The sequence below is a fragment of the Garra rufa genome, chromosome 1 (genome assembly GCF_049309525.1).
Source record: "Garra rufa chromosome 1, GarRuf1.0, whole genome shotgun sequence".
In the NCBI taxonomy this organism is placed as follows: Eukaryota; Metazoa; Chordata; class Actinopteri; order Cypriniformes; family Cyprinidae; genus Garra; species Garra rufa.
The window spans coordinates 44,806,684-44,832,910 of record NC_133361.1 but is presented as its reverse complement, the minus strand read 5'-3'; the positions used below and the strand labels follow the sequence as shown (position 1 = coordinate 44,832,910).

Here is a 26,227-nt window from a genome sequence, read left to right as displayed (position 1 = left end):
TCAAAAATAAAACTGAATTTGAGAAAAAAAAACAGATTTCACAGAGCCTTAAAATGTTTATAATTAGTTTTAATTTTAATTAGACATGCTTTTTTAATAAAACAGAGTCTAGAAAAATTAAAACAGTAAAATCAATTAATTACGGTTGATTAGGGAAAATCCATTAAAATGGAATCTAGAAAAATAATCAAAAACACAGAATTTGAGAAAAATAAAGCTGAATTTGAGAAAAAAAATACAGATTTCACAGGGCCTTCATTTAATTTTTGTTTACCTTCAAAAAATAGTGATTTTAATTAACTAGACATGCTTTTTGATTAAAACAGAGTCTAGAAAAATTAAAACTGAAAAATCAATTAATTACGGTTGATTAGGGAAAATCCATTAAAATGGAATCTAGAAAAATAATCAAAAACACAGAATTTGAGAAAAATAAAGCTGAATTTGAGAAAAAAAATACAGATTTCACAGGGCCTTCATTTAATTTTTGTTTACCTTCAAAAAATAGTGATTTTAATTAACTAGACATGCTTTTTGATTAAAACAGAGTCTAGAAAAATTAAAACTGAAAAAAATTAATTTGAAAAACAGAATTTTAGAAACAATAAAACGGATTTTATAGGGCCCTATAAAATGTTTATTATCACTTCTAATCTATTTAATGCATCATTGCTGAGAAAAAGTATTCATTAAAAAAAAAACGTACTGACCCCAAACTATTGAACAGTAGCGTATTTAGAGAAAAAGAAAATGTTATTGCATAAGATAATGATAAATGAGATAATGATCTCACAGAGCAGAGTGGAGCAGAGCAAATATACAAAAAAGAATAGGGAGTAGGAAAAAAAGAACGGTATATTGCAACTTTCAAAATGGCAGCTGTAGGAATACTGCCCTACAAAGCAAAAAGGCAGTAACTGCATTTTTGGTCAAAAATGAGTTATTGTCATTTTCATGACATTCAAGGCATCCTTTGTTATGTGACAAAATATCTTATCTCAAATGTGTGTGATTTTGCGGCATCCTCACGGGACGGTTTTAACATTGGATAACAGGCTGGATGACAGGATAACATTAAAGTCATTTTTCTCAGTTCTGCACTCAGCGTAGTTACTGCCTTTTTGCTTTGTAGGGCAGAATAGACATCCTACCTTTCAGTCAAAAAATCTGAACTTTGGGTTAGAAACATAGCTCGTTTTAACTCCACTGAGTATAGCACTCTCAGTTCTGTAAATCTATTCTGCAGATTTCCCTTTCCAGTCAACGGTGTTAAAAATGCGCAGATTCCTTGTGGGACCTCATGACCAACAGCCTGGACCACATTTGAAACTCATTCATCCAACAATGTTCATTAAAAACCTGCCATTTGTTTCAAATTCCTGTTGCCTCTGCACTAATTGCCACCACTGAGGCAAACCACTCACGTGTTTGCCATTAAAGACTTTGTCTGTTAGTGCACAATGCAATTACAGTTTATAAATACATACAAACAGCATCCTTGTGGTTTGTTCGGTCTACTGTACTTGCTGAAAATAGATGCATTCAAGCCCCACCCCACCCCCTTACAACCTCCGCATGTCCCAGACTCATGTCTCTGCGGTGATGTCCCTGTCATATCTGTCAAAAGCCATTCTGCTTTCCGGAAGTTTCTCCGGGCAGAGGCTCTGAGCCCCGAGAAGATCTGTCACTGTTCTATTTGAACGCATCCACAGGCCTGATTTGTGTGCAGACGACTGAGCACTGCATAATTGCATGAATATGTTTTCTGTAGTCAGCTATGGGAGATGGGAAAAAAAAACACCGTACAGCAATTACATCCGTCTAACCTTGTGCGGAAATCCAGAATCTCATTTCCAGCCTGTCTCTGATTGTAATTACAAGTGCTGCGAATGTCTGTTACCAGCCCTGTGACTCTTAATGGTGCTACTTCCATAAACCTCCAAAGACAGGATGGCAATTAATTCAGGAAAACCATCATTATTTTAAGCATTATTTATCTTAAATTCCCATAAACTCCAGCTAATGTTTCCCTTCAAGACAGTGCAGGTTGATGATTATAATCAGTCCTTATCCCAAAAGAAAACAACATTACATTGAGTTAAAGATCTCACAAGTGTGGTCTCTCCTGTGGTGATGTACTTCCTACTTAAACAAAGTTTGACCAGTGAATATCACCCAGCTTGTCCATTTTTTTAAAAATAGGCTTAAGTTACGTCAAAGCTAAGAACCATTTGCTGTCGCTAGTCAGTCGCAGGGAGCGGGCCACTCTCATTCCAGAAGGCATCTGATTGGACAAAAATCTGTGTAGTGTGGGATAAGTCATCAAAATTGTGCTCCACTTTCCAGGAAAAGAAACAGTTTTAAATGTGTATACAGTATCTAAAAGTCACAAGAAAACTATAGTAGCGACAGAATTTTTTTAGACAGAATTTGCCATATTTTGAATGAATAAAACAAAAATAGCTCAGTACACTTAAATCAAAATGCGATATGAGATAGTGTCTGTGAATATTAAGCCACAAAATACTATTTAAAAATGAATCCTGCATGTTCTGTGAATGAATGGCACAGACACGCAGTTTTGTTAACTACAAATATAGTGAAGCGTGTGACACTCGTGGTGTTTTCAGCCCCTGTCGCCCGAATATATGAGTAGATGAACTTATTTATAAAAAATCACTATAACTGAGTGTCATAATGAGCATTTTACTGTTTCTTTTGGGAAGAACCATCATCATATCATATACAAACTGAAACTAGAGGTCTTTGCAAACAGAGGTCTTTTTAAACTCGTCAAAATATAAGTTGGGTTTAACTTGAAGAAACTGTGACAGAAATATATTACTTAATGCAATGATAGTACTACTAGTATAATAATACATTTATTATTAAAACTATTTTTAAGGAATATTTACTAGAAAATAAATTATAATTAATAAAAATATAATAAATTATATGCTTTTTTTAAAGAGATGCTTTTGATTATTAAAATTTAATGGAATTAAAAGGAATCCAGAAAATTAATGGAGAAAACAGAATCTGGTAAAAAAAAAAATTTAAACTCTTAATAAACTGTTAAATTGTATAAGCTTCATGATTGCAATAATTATATATGCTTTATAATTAATAAAACAGATTCTAGAAAAAGTCAAAACGGAGAAAAAAATGGAATCCTGAAAAATTAAATCAGGAAAAAATTAATTTAGAAAAAAAAAAGAATTTGACAAAAAAACAACAGATTTTAATAGGGCCCTAGATTTTGTAGATGTAAAAATTGCACTCAAAAAATGAATGCATGCTGCAGTCGATTATGAAGAATTGTGGTTTTATGCCGACTAAATCTGACCCTGGACCACAAAACCAGTCATAAGGGTCAATTTTTACATTTTTACATCATCTGAAAGCTGAATAATAAATAGCTTTCCATTGGTGTATGGTTTGCTGGTATGGTTTGGACAGGACAATATTTGGCTGAGATACAACTATTTGAAAATCTGTAACCTGAGGGTGCAAAACAAAAAAATTCTAAAAAAAAAAAAAGTTGTCCAAATGAGGTTCTTAGCAATGCATATTACTAATCAAAATTTTGGGCTTGATATATCTATGGTAGGAAATTTACATAAATATAAATAACATGCATTTCAAAAACTGTTATTTTGTATTTCATGAGAACTTGAAGATTATTTGTCCACTAGCAAAGGTTTCAAAGCTAATAAACACGGACTAAAAGCCACAAAATCCAAGGTGTTTAGCATTGAGGATTTGACGAGGTCGTTAGCATTGAGTATGCAGTGTAAAGAGAGACTACTCACCCTCTACGGGGCAGTAACGGGTGACCTTCTCGGGCATGAGCTGGCGTTCTTTGTGGCGGCAGTAAACCTCTGCTATCTGCTGCCGGCACTCCTTGGTCTTGGCACGAGACAGGGCGGAGATCGCCTCTTTGCCGCTGATCTCGCATTTAGGCGGCTGATCGTACTTGATGTCGGCGGTGGGCGCGGCCGACCGCTTGGCCTGCTGAAGGTGGTGCCGGTGCTGCTGGGATTGCTGTGGATGGAGGGTGGGATTGGCCCTCCGCTGAAGGTCAGTGCGTGTCTGATTGAAGCCACCTTTATTCTGTGCATACTGAATGACCTCATTGGAATGCTTGCTTAGGCTTTGCTGCACATGCGCCTTTTCCAGAAGGCCTTGTTTGTGCTTGCTGGGCGCGTGTCTCTGAGTCTGCGAACGCGCTCCGAAATTACTGTTGTCTATATTCTCAAAGTCTTTGGGAACAGAGTTTTCGTTGTTGCTGTCCACACGGACTTTCTCCTTGGGCCGGTGTGAGTAGTAGCCATCCTGAAACAGGAACAAAAAAACAGACGAAATCAGTAGCTGCTACCAATGCAACATCAAAGGAGAAGTTCACTTCCAGAACAAAAATGTACAGACAATTTACCCACCCCCTTGTAATCCAAGATGTTCATGTCTTTTTTTCTTCAGTCTTCTTAAAGAAATTATTTTTCTGGATTTTTCTCCATACAGTGGACTTCTATGGTGCCCATGAGTTTGAACATCTAAAATGCAGCTTCAAAGGGCTCTAAACAATCCCAGCTGAGGAGGAAGGGTCTTATCTAGCAAAATGATAAACGAAAATTACAATTGATATACTTTTTAACCTCAAATGCTCCTCTTGTCTAGCTCTACATGAACTTGGTGTATTCCGGTTACAAGACAGTTAGGGTAGGTCGAAAAACTCCCATCTCATTTTCTCCTCCAACATTAATTTTTTTTCTTTTTTTGTAAAGGGCATTTAATGATCTTTGCACATTCACTTTCTAAACATTGGGTCGATACTTCTCGATCAATGTAGGTCGATATTGAAACTGGAGGAGAAAATGAGATGACAGTTTTTCAACCTACCCTAACTGTCTTGTAACCGGAATACACGGCGTTCACGGAGAGCTAGACAAGAGGATCATTTGAGGTTAAGAAGTGTATAAATTGTAATTGTTTTTAGAAATTAACCGATCATATCGCTAGATAAGAGCCTTCTTCCTTGGCTGGGATCCTTTAGTGTCTTTTGAAGCTGCATTTAAACTGCATTTTGGAAGTTCAAACTCAGGGGCACCATAGAAGCCCACTACAGGGAGAGAAATCCTGAAATGTTTTCCTCAAAAAACAATTTCTTTACAACTGAATAAAGAAAGACATGAACATCTTGGATGACAAGGGAGTGACATACAATTTCTCTTACTATTTTTTGGTTGAACAATATAACGGGTGAATAAAAGTCTAATAGTTTTACATTAAAGGAGTCACAGAATATCAGAAACCTTGTGATGGGTTCTCTTGACTTGGGTCACTAAGCAATCTCCTATCAACCACATAGAACACCCTAGCAACTGCATATCAATATGCTTGCAGCCTTTCATAACACCTTAGCAACTGCATACCAATGACCTGGCAACCAACCACATCACTTCTCACAACTCAGAAAAACATCTAGTTCCTTGTGTGCTAAAAAAGGCAAATTCAGACAGGTGATATGATTAATATTATTGAGCAACAGTGAAACTATTCTGAAGAGTATGTAACCTTATCAGACTTTAACCACACTGTAATTCACAGGGAGCATAGTCTCGCGTAGCCAGACCTTCAGACTGACGGCTGAAGGTCTGGAATTCATGGCAGCGTTCATTGGCCAAGTCCCGCCCATAAGACCGTTTGATCAACATGTCAAACAACCAATCACAGTTCGTTTCGTTTAGCGTCATGATTCGGTGCGTGGAAATGCCCCCACAACAACAGACTGGCGTGCAACAAGTCAGTCATTGAAATAACCAGCATTGAAAGATAACGAAGAAGAGGGAGAACAAGCAGTAAGTCAGTAATTTGTTCCCGAACGTCGCAAATGTGTATAACAACAATGGCGTCTGCATAAGCACCTTTTAGCAAAACGCCGAGTAAATCAGTCTGCGCTTTGTTTCCCGGCGGACCGAAAATAAACGCGACACTCGCGTCTCCCGGAAATCCGGTCAAATTCAACTAATCAGATGACGACTTTGACATTCCTGAAGTGTTTCCAGTTAAGTGTACCGTATGCATCAGACTGAGGCTGAGACTACAGGGAGCATGACCTCAGGTCATTTCTGATATTTTGCATTTTCCAGCAAGTGTCACGGTTGATGAAATACTCCAGTGGTAACAGTGTGTGCAACAGGAAGAAGGTTGCAGCCATGCCCTGAGTGCTGATATGATTGCAGGAGACATCTCTGTAGCTGTGAAAGCTTTAGGAGAGGATATGATCTCTGACATGACAGGACGACTATCTACAGTGTTTTGCAAATGAACGTGCAGATTTTTTTTTCTATTTTATCTCTTTATATCTTTTGTTGATTCCATTAGCAAGGCAAACGCCTATTTCAGTTTGAACATACAGTTAAACGCCAACTCAGACTCATACCGAAACTAAAGATGCTGATTATTGTGAAATGATTTTTAAATTATTTTTTATTTAGAGAATTAATACTTTTATTCCACAAGCATGCATTAAATAGATCAAAAGTGACACTGCAGTAGCACAACTGTTGATAATAAATGTTTCTCGAGCAGAAAATCAGCATATTTGAATTATTTCTGGAGGATCATGTGACACTGAAGACTGGGGTAATGACGCTGAAAATTCAGCTTTGCCATCAAAGGAATAAATTAATTTTTTTTAAGCGCACTAATTTAAGATAATGACATGATAATTTCATTTATATAGGCTAGTTTCTTGGCAATGGTATTCACAGGTTACTGAATGTAAAATAAAGCTCATTAGAATGTGTAACATTCATTTATGGTTCATATTTTTAAAATAATGATTAAATCTTAATCCTTTACTGAAATCCGGTTCAGTTTGCTGTCATTTTGGTAATGCTAACTTTCAGCCATGCAAATACAACTCCTATTCACTCAAATAAGGAAAGGTCAAACATAACTGTTTGCAAACACTACATTTTCATACATTTTAAATTAACAGTATAACAGTAATAAAAAAACACCTCAGCTAAAACCACCCCAAAATATTCAGACACCAACATGCACACTCATGAACAACTGTGTGTTTGGTTGTTTTAAGGGTGACATATGACAATATGACTTTTTCCATATTTAAGTGCTATAATTAGGTCTCCGGTGCATCTACCAACTCAGAAAACGTAAAAAAAGAACCCAGTAAGGGGATTTTATTATAATATTACCGCCCCTTAATCTGCACGTTTCCACCTACGGCGCCATTTTGTTTTCGCAAACAACAATGGTGTACCAGTTGTAACGCCATGGCAAATGTTCGAGCAAAGCATGCTAACTATTCTGTCGTTGACTGCACTGATAAGCACAAAACACTATTTAGAGTTCCAGCCTCAGAAGATACAAGAGAGCAGTGGATTTATTGATTTATTTACTGTATATTACGCTGCTGCCTAGGGTAGGGAATCGAAAATCGATTCCGATTCTGGAATCGGATACTTAAGATAAAGAATCGGATACTTGTTTTAAAATTAAAATTTCGATTCCTTGTTTCGATTCCTGGGTGCATTTTTTCATCTAGTGATCTGCCAGGACCTTCCGCGCGTGCAATCTGCAAGGACCTTATGTGGTAATGTAAACATCAGAGTCTACAAGATGGATCGCGGTAAGCGTTTAAAAGTGTGGCTACGCTTTGTAAAAAACCAAAGACAAAGCTACCGCTGCACGCAAACTTCATCTTAGAGATCTGCAAGGGACGGGTGTTTTAGTCCTGCGCCCGCCCGCTCCAGAAGGAATATATGTTATTTCGTCCCGCAAATGCCTACATAAAAGTAACTTATACCCCCGCGGGAAGACAGGTATCTACTTCATCTCTTGGCTGCATAAAAACAAACCCTCCCGTTAATGTAAAGGCAAAGATGACCAGAGTAATAGTAACGAACTCGCACGTGCCTAATGTATTCATTCTTGTAAATCGGAGTCGTACATTAGGCACGCATAAGTCCGCTGTTGATTCACAAACTATTCATGCTTTCGGGGCTCTGATCCATAGTATTTTTGCGTGAAATTTCAAAATATTTGCATAGTTTTCAAAATTAATGTCCTGTGAGTGTTTTATAATGTATGCTTACCCATAGAGGTGGATCTTGTAAGGGTCAGTGGTGTTTATGCACATATGAGCACCAGCATCAACAGATTTAGAATGTATTTACTGTATTTTCCATTTATATGTTTATTTTATAATAAATACAAACAGTAGATATTCAGTCACTTAAGAAAGAGTACTCTGAAGTTGTGAAGAATTTCTGAATTAAATAATTTAAGTGCTTTAAATCTGTGTATGTATATTCATGTTAAAAAGTTAGAGCAGAGGGTTTTCTTTTAAATTCAAAAGTATAGCTTTAATTTAAAGTTTGTTTGATTTTTTTTATAACATGCAGGAGAAAAATAAAAAGGCAAAACAAATGTTTTGGTTAATAAAAAAGGTTAAAAAATAAACACCTTTAGGGGAAATGTCAGGCATGGGGGCCTTGCAAAATTTACCCGAAAAGAAGGGGGGGGCCCTGGTATATTTAAGCAATAAGGTACGAGAGGCCGTGCTGTATCATGAATAAATCACGGCTGAAGGGCGTTGTTAGGCACGACGCGAAGCGGAGTGCCTGCAACCCCTTCAGCCGTGATTTATTCATGATACAGCACGGCCTCAAGTACCTTATTGCTTTTATAAAACGGTTACCACACAATAAAAATATTAAAATCAAAAATATATATTAATTTATGTATATTAAGTTGTACGTTTTCATAAAGTAAAATCATTAACTGCCTTCCGCTGTAAAAAGTAGTCCCTAACTGCTGCAGCTGTGTTTACGTTGCTAAGGGTGGTTGCTAAGGGGGTTCAATGATACACAAAACCGTTGAGTGAAGCGGTCATAGCAGTGCCGTATCATGAATACGACACAGCTGCTGACCAATCAGAATTGAGGAATGGAACTAACCGTTTTATAAAAAAGGTTGAGAACCCCTGTAATAAAATAATGTTGCAAGCAAGCACTGAAAATAAACATGTGTGATATATTAATGTTTGACTTTTGTGTTTGTTGCTGTTGCTGTTGATTCCTGAAACTGGGAATCGGATAGAATCGGAATCGATAAAATTCAAACGATACCCAACCCTACTGCTGCCACACAGATCTAATACAAACATGTGGTTTCTTTCCCAGCTGTTTACCTTCACAGACATAACCAACTGTTTTTGTAACTCCTGTGTGTTTTTAACATAAACTTGTGTGTATTTGACAGTTTAAGCGCAATCAGACATGAAAGAGAACATGGTTTAGTACTCACATGCCGTGTGAAAGCTGCTTTGTGTGCGCTCAGATTACCATATATCAGAAGTTTAAAATAAAATGGCTTTAAAACGCATGATTTCAGTGTGATAGACGTGATAAGAACAACCAAACAGATGTTTTTAGTAGAGTATCTGAGGTACGAGCTGTAAATGCACAGTACTATTCTGGAAAAGGGGGCAGGGAGAAGCAACTCATTTGCATTTGAAGAGACATGCACAAAAACAGTGTTTCTGGTTCCACTAAAAACAGGGATTTTCAAAATGATACAATAAATGATCTGTGGGGTAAGTTGAGCTTAAACTTCACAGACACATTCTGTGGGCACCTGAGACTTATTACATATTGTAAAAAGGGGCATAATAGATCTCGTTTAACTTCAAGGCAGGGTTACATAAGGGTCAGTACATCATATTGAGAATTTGGATGTCTCTGCTTTATAAAACTTCTGACAACGGTCGTTTTAACATTACAACCTCTTTGACATGTTCTCACTATCTTCCCCACGCATAGAGTCCCTCGGCTTCTCAAAAACGTTCCTCTATCATGTCAACTGCTCTTACTTTTCCACAACTCATTCCATACAGCGATTACCGCACCAGGCTTAAAGGATGCTGTACTGTAAGTAACAGAAGAGAGCAAAAGACACATTAATAGGAGGAAATGGAAACAAACAAAAACGGAAAAAAAAAATCAAAGGAGGAGATGAGGACAGGAAGTAAGACGAAGCACTGCTGCAACTCTCATTTCCTTACCGTTATGGTGCAATTTGTCCACAAAGCATTTATTAAAGCTTGTTTGTGAACTCGCAGAGAGTGTGAGGGCAAACTTTCGAAGACAAATCCCTGTCGCGTCACCCTCGCTTTGGCCCTCTAAAGGCTACCGTTTAGAGCAGACTCTACTCCCGTCTGCTCCTCCTCCTCCTCCACCAGGAGCTTTCAGGAGGAAATTACAGTGCCTGGGATTAATAGCCTGAGCAACCACAGGAGGTAAGTTAGGCTGCTGGAGAGAAGACTATCGATCGCTTGCAAAAATCTGTCATTTCCCAAGGTGCTCTGGGAGCCCTGCTCTGCACCGCTGAGCACCCTGGCAGTTGCAGGCCTTCTGTATTCTCTCTCAAGGGGAGGAGGCTCCCCTCTCTCTTGCATCATCCATCACAGGAATGGTGGGAGTCGCACACTCGTTTATCAAGCACACTTTTATCTGGCTCTTTTTCCGCCTCTCTGATGGCGAAGAACATCACGGGCCACACACACACACACACACGAACACTAAAACTGGGCGGTATGATAGTATATACGGTAAAAATGTGTCAGCCGGCAGAGATTCTACTATATTGTCAACACTGCCACGCAATTAAAACAATCTGAAAGCAAACAGGAATGCACAGTGTACTGTATGTCGCAGACAGAAACTTCTAGTGTTCATAGCTTCATTGATTACAATAGAAGCGAATTGGTTTTAGTTTCCAGTGCAGCGTTTCTGTAGTTTTGACTGCTGATATATCTAAATATTTGAGAGAAGACGTCCTTGTAGTCATTGGCACGGCGGTGAAGAACGGTCCGACACTGGAATGCTGCTTTGCCTGTTCTCTCAAAGCCTCACGTCAGAGACTGTTTGACAACTATAGTTATATGTAACTGTACACCTTAATGGTTTAAATGAATGAATAAGGTTTGAGGGAGAGTGCACACATGAAACCTAAAACCAAACAACACTCCCTTAATCTGTCCTGATTTTCGTGAAGAATTTCCTCCGCCTTCCCAGTCCAGCAGGTAATACGCAGATACCATGGGAATAATAAAATACTACTTATGTATCTGATCTGTTCTTATCCAGGCCAATTGCATCTCCCGATCCGTGCCCTGTGGAGTCAAAGTCATGAAACCTAAGAACATAATTTCACCTCAAAAAATTAAGTAAAAATGAAGAAATAAAAGTAGGCTTTTTTTTGCATTGCAGCAATATTTTTTATGACAATTAATCAAATTTAGATCCAAAGTTTGAAAAAAGGAAAAAGAGCAAAAAATTCACCTAAAAATGCAAATTCCGTCATTAAATACTCACTGTCATGTCATTGCAAACCCGCAAGACCTTTGTTCATCTTCTGAACACAAATTAAAATATTTTTGATGAAATCTGAGCACTTTCTGAGCCTGCATATACAGCAACACAACTGACACATTCAAGACCCAAAAAGGTAGGAAGGACATCATAAAAATAGCCCATTTGACATCAGTGATTCAACCTTAATTTCATGAAGTTGAAGACTGAGTCAGACTGAGTCAAAGACTGACACTCAAGAGTAAAAAAATTGCTGAATAAAGACGTTGTTTTCTTTGCGCATAAAACATATTCTTGTTGCTTCATAAAATTACAGTTCAACCACTGATGTCACATGGACTGTTTTACTGATGTCCTAACTAGCTTTCTGGGCCTTGAACTTGTCAGTTGTGTTGCTGTCTATACAGGGTCAGAAAGCTCTCAATTTTCATCAGAAATATCTTAATTGTGTTCTGAAAATGAACGAAGGTCTTACAGGTTTGGAACGACATAATGGTAAATAATTAATGGCAGAATTTTCATTTTTGGGTGAACTAACCCTTTAAATGGTAGCCATTTTTCTTTTAATCAATCATAATTACATAAAATATTTTATAGGGAAGAAATTGTGAGAGAAAAACTCACAAAAAAAGTCATGGGGCCTTTGACTATTGTTGTGAACAAAGAGGGACCCTGGAGTAGGGGTGGGCGATATGACCTAAAATTAATATCACGGTATTTTTCATCTTTTGAACGGTGCCGGTATAATATCACGGTATTATGTTCCTGGTCTTGATCAGAAGATCACAAATATTGTCTCTGTTCTAGAGCGATACTCTCAGGGCCATCTTTCAACTACCTTTTGGCCATTGAAAAGGTCCAACTCAGGCCCTTCAATGCTGACAAATAAGAGTTGGTGGAGTGAATCCACTGAGATATGGCTTCTCCAGTCAAGTCAATTTGCTTCATTGAACTGAACCCCCTGTGAGGTAGTGCCAATAGTTCCGCAAGTAATAATCATCAGCAAGATTTCTGTCTTTATTTGTATAGTTTTGTCCATGAAAATGAGGCTCAGAGGTGCCATGAGTGCAATCAAATCTATAAAATCATGTTGAGATTAGTGTTTTTTTTTTTAAATAAAATTTGGAATACACGAGTATTTAAGATTTCAATAACTGAAAGGATCTGCCAGCAGGTGGCGGCAAGACAATGAAATTAATTACTGAATCGTATTGTTCATTTGATTCGTTTGAACACGTTCATTCAAGTGACTCTCTTTATGAATGCGAAATTGAATCATTTCACTAGATTAGTTTAAAAATGCACGTTCACTTATAAACGAAACACCGCTGTGTTTGATTGGAGAACTGTGCATCTTCATTTAAACACAGCGGTGTGACTTATTCCAGAATAAATTTTGAAAATGAAACTGAGCAAAATCGGGTATAGTGTTATTCTCAGTAATGTAAGTCACCTAATAATAACTTCTTGTTTATTTAACGGCTGTAGTAAATTAATATCTAATTTACAAACTCCCATAAAAATATTAAAAGCTGTCCCTCATCTTAGTTTGCGATATAACAAAACTCTATCTTAATCAAAGACGCTCTCTGTACTGCAATCAATCTCATATTTACTCTCTCTACACACTTTGTTGATAGAAGGAATCGTGAGATATGTCTGTGATACATTACTGTGCTGTGAACCTAGACAGGTCGGTCGGGGTTTGGCTTTCCGGTGCATTTAGAACTTGCACAACAGGAACAAAGCAGCAGTCGTATTTATCTCCGCCATTGTCGATCGCGCCGTGTTGTTATTCGCGCGAGTGATGGGGAAACCTCCCGCGGATAAACTAGAGTGAGTGACGCCATGCGCATGGTGTAGTGTGAATGCACCGACTGTCTATGAGCGCACGTAATTGACAAACGGTCGCAGGCAAATTAAACTTAGGTGTAGCTTATTATTTAGAATTAGCTATTATTGATGTAAATGCAGCCGTTCAAGGCACAACATTGATTTATTACGGTATTGACGGTATTAGAAAATCCATGTCGTGGCGCAATGTCACACCGGTGCAGTGTTGCCAGATTGGAAATGTCCAAGTATCGTACCAGAAGCTCAAAATTATCGTATTTGGGAGAAAATTATCGTATTTGAGTCAAACGTTCAAAATAAAGATATTTATCTAGATGTTACAGCTATTTATCCTTTTCAGCACTCATTTTCTATACTTTATTGTTAAACTAACAACCTCAGTTTTGAAACAACTGACCTAAGTGCGACAGGAACGTTAACTTGTGCTCGTGAGAGAGAGCCATTCTCCACGATGATATTGGTTGAGAAGACGTAAGATTGGATGAAATACATGCGTAACGCCACGTTCACGTCTCCTCACAATCATGAAGGTAGACGTAGGATCCACACAGCTAGATCTTTGAGAATAGAAGCTCTATAATTACAACGACCATGGTGTCACAAAATTCTGAAATTATCGTACATTGTGGTTTTATTGATCGTACATCGTACAGAGGTCAAAATTATGGTACAAATACGATAATTATCGTACGTCTGGCAACACTGCACCGGTGTTGACTATGATACCGGTGTACCGCCCACCCCTACCCTGGAGTCAAACAGGCTGAAAACCACTACTCTAACCTCAAGCATGAATAATAATATGGATGCTTTTCTTTTAGAATGCACCACTACTGCGAATAATAATAATTAAAAAACCCATTCAAATTCAACATGCAAAGAAACAACATTCATAACTCCCACAAGTCACACAGCAAGTACTAAAATGCAGGCCATGAATGGACTGGATCCAAATGGGTGAACTGCATCTCAGCAGAAGCTTGTTGGACTAATAGCACTGGGACTGAATGGAAACACTGTTAGTCAACTATTAGGAGAGTCATAAATACTTCAGTCCTCTGCTAAGCTGACGCAAAAGGACGTCAGGAAACATTACATGACTCAGCCTAAAGCTACAAGATATGAGCTTTGATTGTGCAAAAAAATATGCATGGGGGACGGATGTGTGAGCTGGTGCTCATATGGATGTACGCGTTCGTGCAAAGAAACTATGTCACTATGACTCAAGACAATGGGCCAGGAACTAAAATGTCACTTTCCATGAATAATCTCAGTCTCTGACCAAATGTAACAACTCACAGTTTGTTTTACCAAAAATTGCTAACAAATTTGCTAATGCAATAAGCATGCTTTTCTGATAAGGCCTTTGTATTAGGAAATGCAGGCCGCAAATCCAAAAGTCACTTCCAATCAGTGTTCATGCTATTTTTGACCATATGTAACACCTCACAGTTTGATTCCCCCAGCAGAAGGTCGGCAAAGTTTACCTCACCCTGTGCCCCAGGGTTGCAGGGGTCACCTTCCTAGAGGCTGCACTCTTGCTGACCTCTCAGGCTAGGCGGCTGCGCAGGGTCAGTGCTGAATGGGTCACAGAGAGCGGGGGGTGGGGAGACGGTCACATGGGCAGACTAGACACAGGAGGTGAGCCTGCGAGCTGGTTATAGTATGCGGAACGGGCGCTGAAACCCAACTCTGACCTTTCCTACACCACAGAGAGCAGCTCCATCAATCACTGTGACTGTCTACAAGCTACTCAATCAAACTGAACCGATGCCAGCGATCCACATCGAATCCTCATTCACAGAGTGTGTGTCTGAATCTTAATAAAAACAGCCACAGCTGACCTGTTTGTAAAGGTCAAACTCTGGACAAGCACAAAAGAACACTAGGGCTTTGTTCGGAATAGTAGCGTAGTACATGCTGCACAGTATGTACTTAATACTGCCAACCTTAAGTAAAATCAGTGAAATCTAGACTATGCCACAATAAACAGTTTAAACAGTAGTACTCTTACTAGTCTTTTCAAATAATGAGTCATGAAAGGAAATTAGGGTTGATATTAGTCACAGGAAAAATCGAGCACATTGCATTGTGAGATCCAGAAGGTCATTATGAGGGTACTGTGCCATTCAGTACTGAATAGGAAAAATTTAATCAAATTCCAAAATTTTTATTTAATTTGAATTAGGTTGAATATAGGCTGCAGAATGGAGGCGGAACAAAAAAGTGAATTAAAAGATTGAATTAAAATTTCCTGATAATTTACTCACCCCTATGTCGTTCAAGATGTTTATGTCTTTCTTTTGTTGAAAAGAAATTAAGATTTTTGAGGAAAACATTCCAGGATTTTTCTTCATATAGTGGACCTTCAAATTCTTATTCCTTGGCTAGGATCGTGTAGAGCCCTTTCAAGCTACATTGAAACTGCAATTTGGACCTTCAACCCATTGATTTCCATTGAAGTCCACTACATGGAGAAAAATCCTGGAATGTTTTCCTCAAAAAACTTAATTTCTTATCGACTTATCGAATCTCTTATGAGGAAAATGTATGTAACTACATGTAATTTTTAACTACATTAAAAAGGTTTGTCAGGACAAAATTTTGGGAAAAAGCCTTGTCTGCAGTTTAAAAAGGTGTAATGTTTAAATTTTATATTGTATTGTAAAAGTTGTACAGGCCTTAAAGAATAAAAATCAACTCTAACTCTTAAACAAATATACTTTAAATTTAATTAAAAAAAAAATGTATGGATCAGATTGGAACAATGCTTCTTTTTCTAGAATGCCATTTCCTGATAAATTTCTAAATAGAATTTATGCAATTTGATACATTTCTTACATTTTACTTCTAAACTGCAATTCAGTTTCAAGTGGGGTGTGGCCAAAATAATTTAAATTCATACACTTAAAAATGCTGGGGTTTTTTTTTAACCCAAATGCTGGGTTCAGCATAATAGGTTATTTTAAACATTTTTACCCAGGTACTGGGTAGTTCTGTACTTTAAAAAATGCTGGGTTATATTTTTTTAACCCAAATGCTGGGTTCTGCTTGTTGGGTCATTTTATTGGTTTATTTTTTTACAATTTTTACCCAGGTGCGTAGTAGTTTTTCTGTTGTTTTTCTGAAAATATGACATACAAATGATGACCCCCCCCCCCCCCCCCGCCCCGCCCCCCCTTACACACCCGCCCAGCACTGGGTCAGTGTAACTCAACGTTGGGTAGTCTGTGCCAAACCGGTTAAAACTGGATACATTAGTCAGCTATCATTTTGTGTTCTGTCCTGAGAGAAAACGTGATAGATAGGAAACTCTGAATGAAATTAAGGTTTGTATTACATTGTATTCCTAATAAATTATTACTGCATAAATAGGAAAATGCCTGTAGTCTCACATTTATCCTTTTTGTGTTTAAATATACATCACAGCTAAACAAAAAACAACCCAGTAAATGGGTTAATGTATAAACCCAACAAGCTGGGTCAAACTAACCCAGCATGTGTTCTGTCCCAATATTTGTTTTTTACCCAGCATGTTTTAGAGTGTACTTTTCCCCAACATCAGTCATTATGCATTCAGAAAACCTGCAAATTGTGTACAGTATTCAAGCCATTTACTACAGAAATAATAAAAAGCTCAATTCTATTGGCCAAGCAAAGCCAAGCACTAGATATTGGCCAATGGTACCAACCAAAATTTCCTCCATACTCTCAAGGTGTTTATATCTTCCCTCCATCAGCTTGTGCTTTCTCGCTGAAGGTGGAGACCAAGCTAAACCGAACTGAATTAAAATTGATTCGGATATTAGCTAGATTGAGTGAAAATTGCCTCTGGGCTTTCATCACCTCTGCAAACAGAAGAGTTGTTCCTAGTAATGAGACAAACACCAAGGACAGACAGAAAGAAAGAACTTGACGCATAACCTGGCCTTTCTTCCGAACAGCAGAAACCACAGAGGAAGTCGTCAATTGTTTTGTCGAGCCAGACGTGCAGTCCAACAAGCATGCATGCAACCACACTTAAGAAAACATAACCTAGCGGTACAGTATTCGCATACCTAGACACTTTGCCCTGCTCTTTCTCCCTCTCTTACATAGTTTTGCTCTGAGCAATGTTCTCGTCCTGTGTGATTCAGTCTAATGAAGGGGCTGGTCCTGTAGCCATTCTTGCTCACAGCTCTGAGTGGGCTACTGGGAAAAATAGTGAAAAGCGCTTCCACTAGAGATGACAAATAAGCCCAGCTCAGCCCCCCAAGCGGAGAAGAGCAGGTCTGCATGAGACACTCAGCGGACTGTCAGAGCTACAACACCTTCTTCTACATAGCCAACATGAGTCAGAGAGACCACAGCAAAGCCAGAACAAGGATATTACATTAGAGGAGACAGTTTATCTTAAAGAGAAAGCAGATGAGGCAGAAAGAAAAGGTTTACAAGAAGAGGCAGCAAAGATGACAAACAGAAACAAAAATGGGCACAAGAGGAAGAGAGTTTTTTTCTTCTGTGGTTCCTGGTCAATTAAAACTAGCAAACATGTAGGTTTTGTACCTCCACAAGTTTCTAAAAGACATGAAGTGAAGTGAAACAAGATGTTCAGTGTGGAAAAATCTGAACATTTTTATCGCAATTGTCAGAATTATGAAAAGTGGCCACTACATAAGAGAATGAAGCCAGACCAAATGAAAGCTTGCTAAAATAGTGCCTCTATATCTCTATATTTGCTCATTGGTTAACATTATCCAATTACCCGCATTTCAAAGGGAGAGCGAGTTATTACGGACAAATTAAAGATTGAGGACAAAACGCTGCTATTTGGAAAAATGCACACAATGAAACGTTCACAATAACTAAGAACAAGCACTTAGCTCAGCTTCCATCGTATTTCCACTCTCTGTAATTTAAAGTCACTTAGTTACTTTCCACTATGCACCCAAAAGCACTCAGATCAACCCATTTAGACTGCTGACAAACAGTCATGATGGATGGGGAACGTAACTAGCTCAAACAGTCTTTGATAACTAGCTACGAAACATGATCAGGGGAGTTCAAACGACTCCTCTGCATGACAACTTCAATGTTTATGAAGCTTCTGAAGTTGAAAGCACGTACAAGCTTTCTTTTCCAGCACGTAAAGATAGAGGCGATCATCAGTCCTTGATCACGGCCTGCCACAACATGACTGATCATTAGTACGCGTATGTAGCACAAATCTACCTTGCTATACTGAATAGTCACTGAAAAGAACCCTGACCTACTTCCTTGCTACGCTTGCTTAAGTAACTCCACTAACTGACAAAAATTAACCTTATTTTAGAATTTATTATGAGACAGAGCTACATAAAAGGCTCATTTTGAGATACAGAAATGCTGTTGCACTGACAATAATGTTTAGCTCATGAAAAAAAAACCCATTAATTCTATTTAAAGCTAAGATAGAGACCGTTAACAGATTAACATAACTAATACGAGGGCACGATTGCTAATTGTTTGAGCATTAACAACAGTGCCTCAAGCATGAAGATTTACATTTGAACCTCTATCTGGTCTGTGATTTGTGCACTAAGCTGCCTTTCACAGCTGGTGGACTAAGCTCAGAATCATCAGTTTTGGATTCTCTGTGAGGAGCGCTGAGATTCCCCATAAGCCTCCGCTGAATTGAACGCAGCCCCAAGCTCTCTGAGCACCTGTTGGCACATGGCCTGATTGGCATCATCCTCTTCTCTCTGAAGCACAAGGCCCACAGCTCTCACCAGTGCAAATGAGCAAACATTAAGCCAGGCTTAGCCCGCTGCTTTAAGGTTTAAGGCCTCGGCTTTTGTATCAAGTGGTCAACAGTAATCCATTATGGTAGGGATTTCTGGCACTGTCTCAGAAAATGCTTTCCTAAGTCTGAGGGATACAGAGTCACGCAGCTCAAGTAGTGAAAGCTGGCCCGTTTAAGGAGGTTTCCAGTTGCCAGCCCCACATCTCGTCAGTCTTGCACATTCTGTTCTTCTGTAGCAGCGCTGGGCAAAATCCTGCACTGAAGAAATGGCTTGCTTTCAGTTCATGAGCTGCAATTTGAATAGAATTGGATGATTCACAGGAAGTTAAACTTGAATGGAACAAAGAGGTTTACTGAACTGTAATTCAAAGAAAATTAACACAAACAATGCATTCAGAGAAATAAAAATGTCCTTCAACCCTGGTTAAAAAAAAGTTAATTTACTGAAGGGGTAGTTCATTCAAAAATCACGTCATTGCAAACCTGTATGCTTTTCTTTCTGCTGCAGAACACAAAAGAAAATATTTTGAAGAACCTCATTAACTTTCACTGTTTGGACAAAAGAAAATACTTTTCAAAATATATTCTCAAGTCATATGGGTTTGGAACGACGTAATTGTAACAAAGGTATCTGGCCTAAACTTTTTTTTTTTTTACAAAGGTACAGTCAAGTCTTTGTAAAGTCAACATTTTACCAAGTTTATCTTGATAATTTGGCTTTTCCAAGGTAAAACTCACAAAACATTCTTAAGAATAACTTTTCTCTTCATTGCTATTTTCTTGAGACTTTTGCATTGCCAAGAACATTCTTATCCTTTTTCCCAAAGGGATAGTTCATCCAAAAATGAAAATTAGCCCAGGATTTACTCACCCTCCAGGTATTCTAGGCAGGATTGCCAGGTTTACACAACAAAACCTGCCTAATTGCTACTCAAATCCAGCCCAAATGTAGCCCAATTGCGTTTTGAGGGGGTAAAATACATGTTTTGTGGTGGGGTTCCTCCGGTAAAATTAGTATTAAAGGGGCTAAATATTATGTTACTGGGATGCTTCAACCCACAGACATGAAAAACAACCCATGGCAACAGTATTAAAATAGCTCAATTCTGTGGGAAAACCGCAGACTTGGCAACACTGATCCTAGGTGTATACGACTTCCTTCTTTCAGATGAATCCAATCCGTGTTATATAAAAAAATTATCCTGGCACTTCCAAGCTTTAGAATGGCATAGGTGGGTGTTTCTCATCATCAGTCCAAAACAAGTCCAATAAAGTGCATCCACCCATAATAAAAAAGTACCTCACACGGCTCTGGGGGTTGAATAAAGTCCTGTAGCGAATCAATACGTTTTTGTAAGAAAAATATCCATATTTAAAACATAAAATTCACTTTAATCTAGCGTGCGCCAACTAGTTGTACCCGAAAGCAGCTCCAGGCAGATGTCGGCATTGCGAATGCGCCTGTGAGTCTCGTGAAAACCATTGTTTGTTTACAGGAGCAAAGGAAGCAAAGTTTCCTTACTTTAGCAAAGGAAAACCAGTCTCCTCTTGGTTTATATCAAAATCCTCCGACATTTTTCTTTACAATCCTCAGTGGCATGTTCATCACTTCTCAGTGGAGCATGCGCAATGCCAACATATTATGCAACACCAAAGCCTCTTATTTTCTTCTTGAATGTTTTTAAGAAAATATTACTAAACTTTTCAAGATTTGCATTTGGGAACATTATCAATTCTAAAAAAAGTCTTTCAAGAAAATATTTTCTCTTCTTTCTTAAGAAGATTTTCATGAATCCAGCCCCTGATCTGTATCAGAGAACAACATGTTCCACGCATCTTCTTTAGTTAAACCTCTTACATCAAAACAAACAAAGTACCACCTTTCCGTCGACAGGAAACCGTTGTTAATGAGGGGGCTGAAGCTTTGTAGGCAGAGTGTTTAAAGAGGCATATAAATGAGGCAGCGCCGCAATTAGAGAGAATCCACAATGGATGCGGCCACTCTTGCCTGAGGATTTCTTAATGAATGCTCAAGGTGCTGCTTGTGAGACAGATTGCTCGATATGTGGCCTCCTCGCATACGAAGTGGTCTGGGACTCGGGCCCCCCAATGCCTTTACATAACCGCCCCTTTCAGTCAGGGAAGCGTGGGAGAACTACAGCTTTGTGTGGGCGACGAGACCGCGGGGCGTACGTGTAAAAAGCAGGTCTGTGTAGGAAGAACGATTGCTCGTTCATTCTGCTTGTGTAAATATGCTGAAACCCACCATGCTCAGAAATACCCTTCCGCGAACCCGGACCAAAAACGGCCCCACCCTGGCTCGGTTCCTTCGGCTCTCTCAGCCACATGCACACTAGAACGGGGTGTATTTTGGGCTAATCTCTTCGCTGATTGCTAATAGTAAGGTATAGGCATGGAACAACCCAGATTTGGACATAATGACAGCAGCAAGGTCAGCACAAAAAGTTTTCCAGGCCTGTTATTTGGGAGGCATTGACCAAGAGTGAACTAAAATGTCCAGGCGGTTGTCGGTGGAATAAGAAGATCAAACAGACTCCCAGAAGTTGACTGTAATAGCCAGTCTACACATCCCAGTGCCATGCTAACACCCCTAACTTTGCAAATGTGGAGTTTGGTAACGCATTAGCACACAGACTCACAATGAAAGAGCACTTTTGTCTGAACACAGCGATCAAACTGCATTAACATTGTTAGCAAATGAATAAAATATATGGCAGCTGATAACAGCAGTCCGATTCCTTTACTTTAATAGTCACTAATCTGGAGGAAACCAGCATGTGGGAAACTACAGTACCTTGTAAAATCTAATTACACAACAATGGCAGTCATTGTGTTGATTGCATAAAGTATGTTTCTATACAAATCATACAAACAAACCATTTCCTAATTATCCCCCATTAGGAGCTACTTTATAAAACCATGCGTTGATACAAAACAAGCAAAAAGAAGCCATATTATAATTAGAAGCTGTTGCAGTTATGCAAAAGAGAACAAAAGGTACATCCAAATTTCTCTGCACCTCCGTGACAAGTCACTGTAGGCCTATATCTAAAAATATTTAATGACAATTATAGACTGGATGTGCGAGGAGGGAACCAATTTAGACAAACATTGGCAGCATGCGCTCTACATCATTTGACACAGAGTGGATGTCGATACATGAAAATCAATGGCTAGAATAGTGATGCAACAGTCCGTCCTGTTCAACATCGGGGTGCCCTTTCGCGGGCAGCCGACCACTGCAACTGCATTCAATGCCAGCAGACGCTTAGAAACACTTCCCTTCTGTTCATGACTCAGTACTTTGGCTGTTCGCTCTGCTCTGCTGCAACTGCAAAACAAAACAAGCTGTTTGAATATTCACACACTTTTCAATCCGATTGAGAGTTCTGAGGTCTGTTGTTTGTCTGAAACAAAGCCATCTTTCCATTTTCCTTTTTTTGGGGTTAGTCTTCTTTACCACGGCGCTCAATAAATCTGCAAACACGCTCTGAATGAGTACCAATCACCTCTCTTCTCCATCTCCCTTAACAGATCTCATTTACATCCATCCATCACGGCACAATTCCATCAGTGGATATCCAATTCTGATATTAACCCATGGCTGTTGTCCATGCATTAATGTGCCCTCAGATTGGGAACCAAATAACAATATTATCCACAGCTGACGTCCCAGATCTGCATTTAATCCAAGCTCAGTCTGGCATTTGCTTAATTTATCTCTTTCAGGTCTCAGCAGTTTAATTCTCAGTATTCCCTCAAGAAGCCAAATACCTCTTGGCAGGCCGTTCTTTTAAGTAAGAATAATCTACCTGGTTTAAAAAAAAAAAAAGGTTAAAGAAGCCTTGCATGCTCTGCAAGTCAGTATTTATTTGATCAAAAATACAATAAAATGGTAATTATGGAAAATTATTTCAGCCACTGAATAAAAAAAATAAAAATAAAAAAGGTACTTGCGACTTTTTATCTTACAATTCGGATTTTTCTTTTTTTGCAATTGTGAGTTTACATCTCACAGTTCTGACGCTTTTCTCAGAATTACTAAATACAAGCTCAAGCTCATTGTGAGATATAAACAGTTCTATACAATTCTGACGTTATAACAATAAAGTCAGAATTGTGAGATATAAACTCACAATCATATCAGTCTTTTTTCCCTGCAGAATTGGACTTTATAATTTGAAATTACGAGTTTATATCTCACAATTTTGAGAAAAAAAGAGTCGGAATTGCAAGGTACAAACTTACATTTGTGAGGAAAAGGTCAGAACTGTGAGCTTTTATCTTGCAATTCTGACTTTATTTTTTCACAGTTAGGAGTTTATATCACACAATTCTAAAAACAAAGTCAGAATTGTAAGTTTATATCAATACATTTCTGAGAAAGAAGTCCGAATTGTGAGTTTATATCTTTCAATTCTGACATTATAATTTGCAATCTCAAGTTATCTCATAATTCGGTCTGTATCACGCAATTCTATGGAAGTCCGTTTCCGCCACTGAATAAAAAAAAATAAATAAAAAAAATAAAAATATATATATATATAAACATGCAATTCTGAGAAATATAGTCAGAATTGTGAGATAATTTGCGATTGTGAGTTATGAGTAATTGTGATTGTGAGTTATGAGTAATTCTGAGAAATGAAATCAGAATTGCGTGATATAAACTCACAATTCTGTGACCATATCAGTTTTTTTCCCCTCTCCTCAGAACTGGATTTTATAACTCGCAATTGCCAGTTTATATCTCACAGTTCTGAGAAAAAAATAGGAAGAACTGCGAGATACAAAGTCACACTTGTGAGAAAAAAATCTGAACTGCAAGTTTATATCGCAATTCTGACTTTATTTCTCGCGATTGTACATTTATATCCCGCAATTCTGACTTTACATCTAGCAATTGTGCATTATTTATCAAAAAAGTCAGAGTTGCGAGTTTATATTACGCATTTCTGAGAAAAAAAGTCAGAATTGCGAGATGTAAACTCGAAATTGCAAGAAAAAAAAGTCTGAATTGTGAGATAAAAATTCGCAATTATTTTTCATTCAGTGGCATAAACGGGCTTCCAAAGGTTTCCACAGGTAATATTATTACAGTTTAAAATAAAACATTTTTTAAACATTTTTTCAACATTTCTAATTATTATCTATGTTGTACTGTTTAATATTTTTGCAGAAACCATGCTACCTTTTGTCCAGGAATCTTTGATAAATGTAAAGTTCAAAAGAATAACATTATTGTTTTTAACGAAATTTAAATATTTTGTAACTTTATATATGTTGTTAGTTTAATTTTACACATCCTTGCTAGAAAAACTTTAAACAGTGATGTATTTTTCAGTCATATCCAAGCATGCTTACTTTGCGAATAGGTGTTTATGGGAGTTTATGATATAATTGACCATCACCAGACCAATACCCACTAATTTACACTCTCTGTTTCAGCAAAAAGGCCCAACCTGTTACCAAAGTACTGTTCGTTATGACTTCTCTCTTTACATATCTGTTCTGCCCAGCTAGAGCTGTATAAATGTAGAAGGTAGCTGGAGGCTCCTATACAAACCTGCCCACCACTTGCCCACGCGCATCCAACCAAGCACAACTAATCCTGATCTCTAACACCGCTGGTCTGAGACCGTGAACAGTTACATGCATATGCAAATGTTGTTTCGCACGCTAATATCCCACCTGGCATCTCAGTTAGCAAGACTTCATTAAATCAACCAGCTTGATCAAGAAATGCCATTGTCAAATGCATAATTGTGAATATTACAGCAACTTCACTTATAGCATTTATATATCCATTCATCAGTTATTGGCTATAACATGAAAATAATTATCGCCTCTTCAGGCACTCTCATCTTAAAAACTGTTTACACAGAGGTCTTCAGTTTGACTGTGCAAAAAAAATAATAAAAATAAGAAAGGCTGTGCGAAAACGCTGAGATGTAGGGAACGGCGCTATCTTTAAGCCCTTAATTTGAAACAATGATGGGACATGGAGTGGAGAACCCCACTTCAAAGACTCAATGCGCCCATGTGCCTATTAAAACTTGAAAAGAATCTCATAAAAGGAGGGAAAGGCCTCACAAAATTTGGAAGAAGAGATTAGAACAACTCTTCACATGACACAGTCTGCACAGAGGGACTGCCAGGGTATGAGGAGGGGAAAAAAGCCACATTTACTACTCACAGTAAGCGAGAGAGAAAGGGAGAGAGAGAGAGCTCTGAATGCAGAGGTGACGAATGACTGTGAAGAATTCGAGCAGAAAATGGATTCTCAGATTGGGGCTGAGCCTAACCCTTTGGACCTCATATCAAGCTTTTCCTGAGCTCTTCTGACAGCTCTTCCACATGCTGCCAGTCTACTTCCACCCTAACTCAGGCCAGCGTCATGTCAGCATCATATCAGGAGAGTTATCGATATGTGAGTGAGTGTGTGTGTGTGTGTGTGTGTGTGTGTGTGTGTGTGTGTGTGTGTGTGTGTGTGTGATGGTTTCTACCATTGATCCTGTTACACCTGAACTTCTCTGTCTCTCTGTCTCTCTCTACAAGTTGTAGACACAGATGCAGGATTCCCTGCCTGCCTGGGAGCTGTTATGAAGTATTGATTTCCTTTACAGTATGTGGCTGTGGTCAGGGCTATGTGCTGAATGTGGTTGCATTGTACATCACTGTGCTTGTGGGAGAAAGGAGAAAAAAAAAGAACAGTGGGGTTTATGGATGAGTCTGACAGTGTGACTACAGATGCAATCCCACAATGCACTTTCCCTGCTGGCGTGAGGGATTTGTCACTGCGAACAAAGTACTAAAAAGCAGCAAAGTGGACATGTTCCATGGCAGTGTTTGGTATGTTTGGATGGCATATTAAAAAAATCTGTTATAGGTTTAGTACCATCAGGTCATTTCTACTGGGGAAATTATATTACAGAACAGTGGCAGAAATAGGATTTTGTAATAACATCCTCGTCCACTGCATCAGAAGCAAGCAAGCTTAAAGGGATAGTTCACCCAAAAATAAATATTTTGTCATTATTTACTCGTTCCAAACCTGTATAAGTATCTTTCTTATGTTGATGATATTTTAAAAAAAATGTGAAGAACCAAACAGTTGTTGGTCCCCATTGACTTCAATAATAGGGAAAGAAATTCAAATGTTTGATTAGCAACATTCTTCAAAATATCT

At 38.4% G+C, this 26,227-nt stretch overlaps 1 protein-coding gene across 1 annotated transcript in view; it reads right to left on the bottom strand.

Moving 5' to 3' along the window:
• xylt1 (xylosyltransferase I) overlaps positions 1-26,227 on the bottom strand; it is a 94,243-nt gene that overhangs the window by 48,360 nt on the left and 19,656 nt on the right. The window contains exon 2 of the mRNA XM_073841296.1: positions 3,813-4,335. Within this exon, the coding sequence (XP_073697397.1) occupies positions 3,813-4,335 (523 nt within the window). The remainder of the gene's footprint in view (positions 1-3,812; positions 4,336-26,227) is intronic.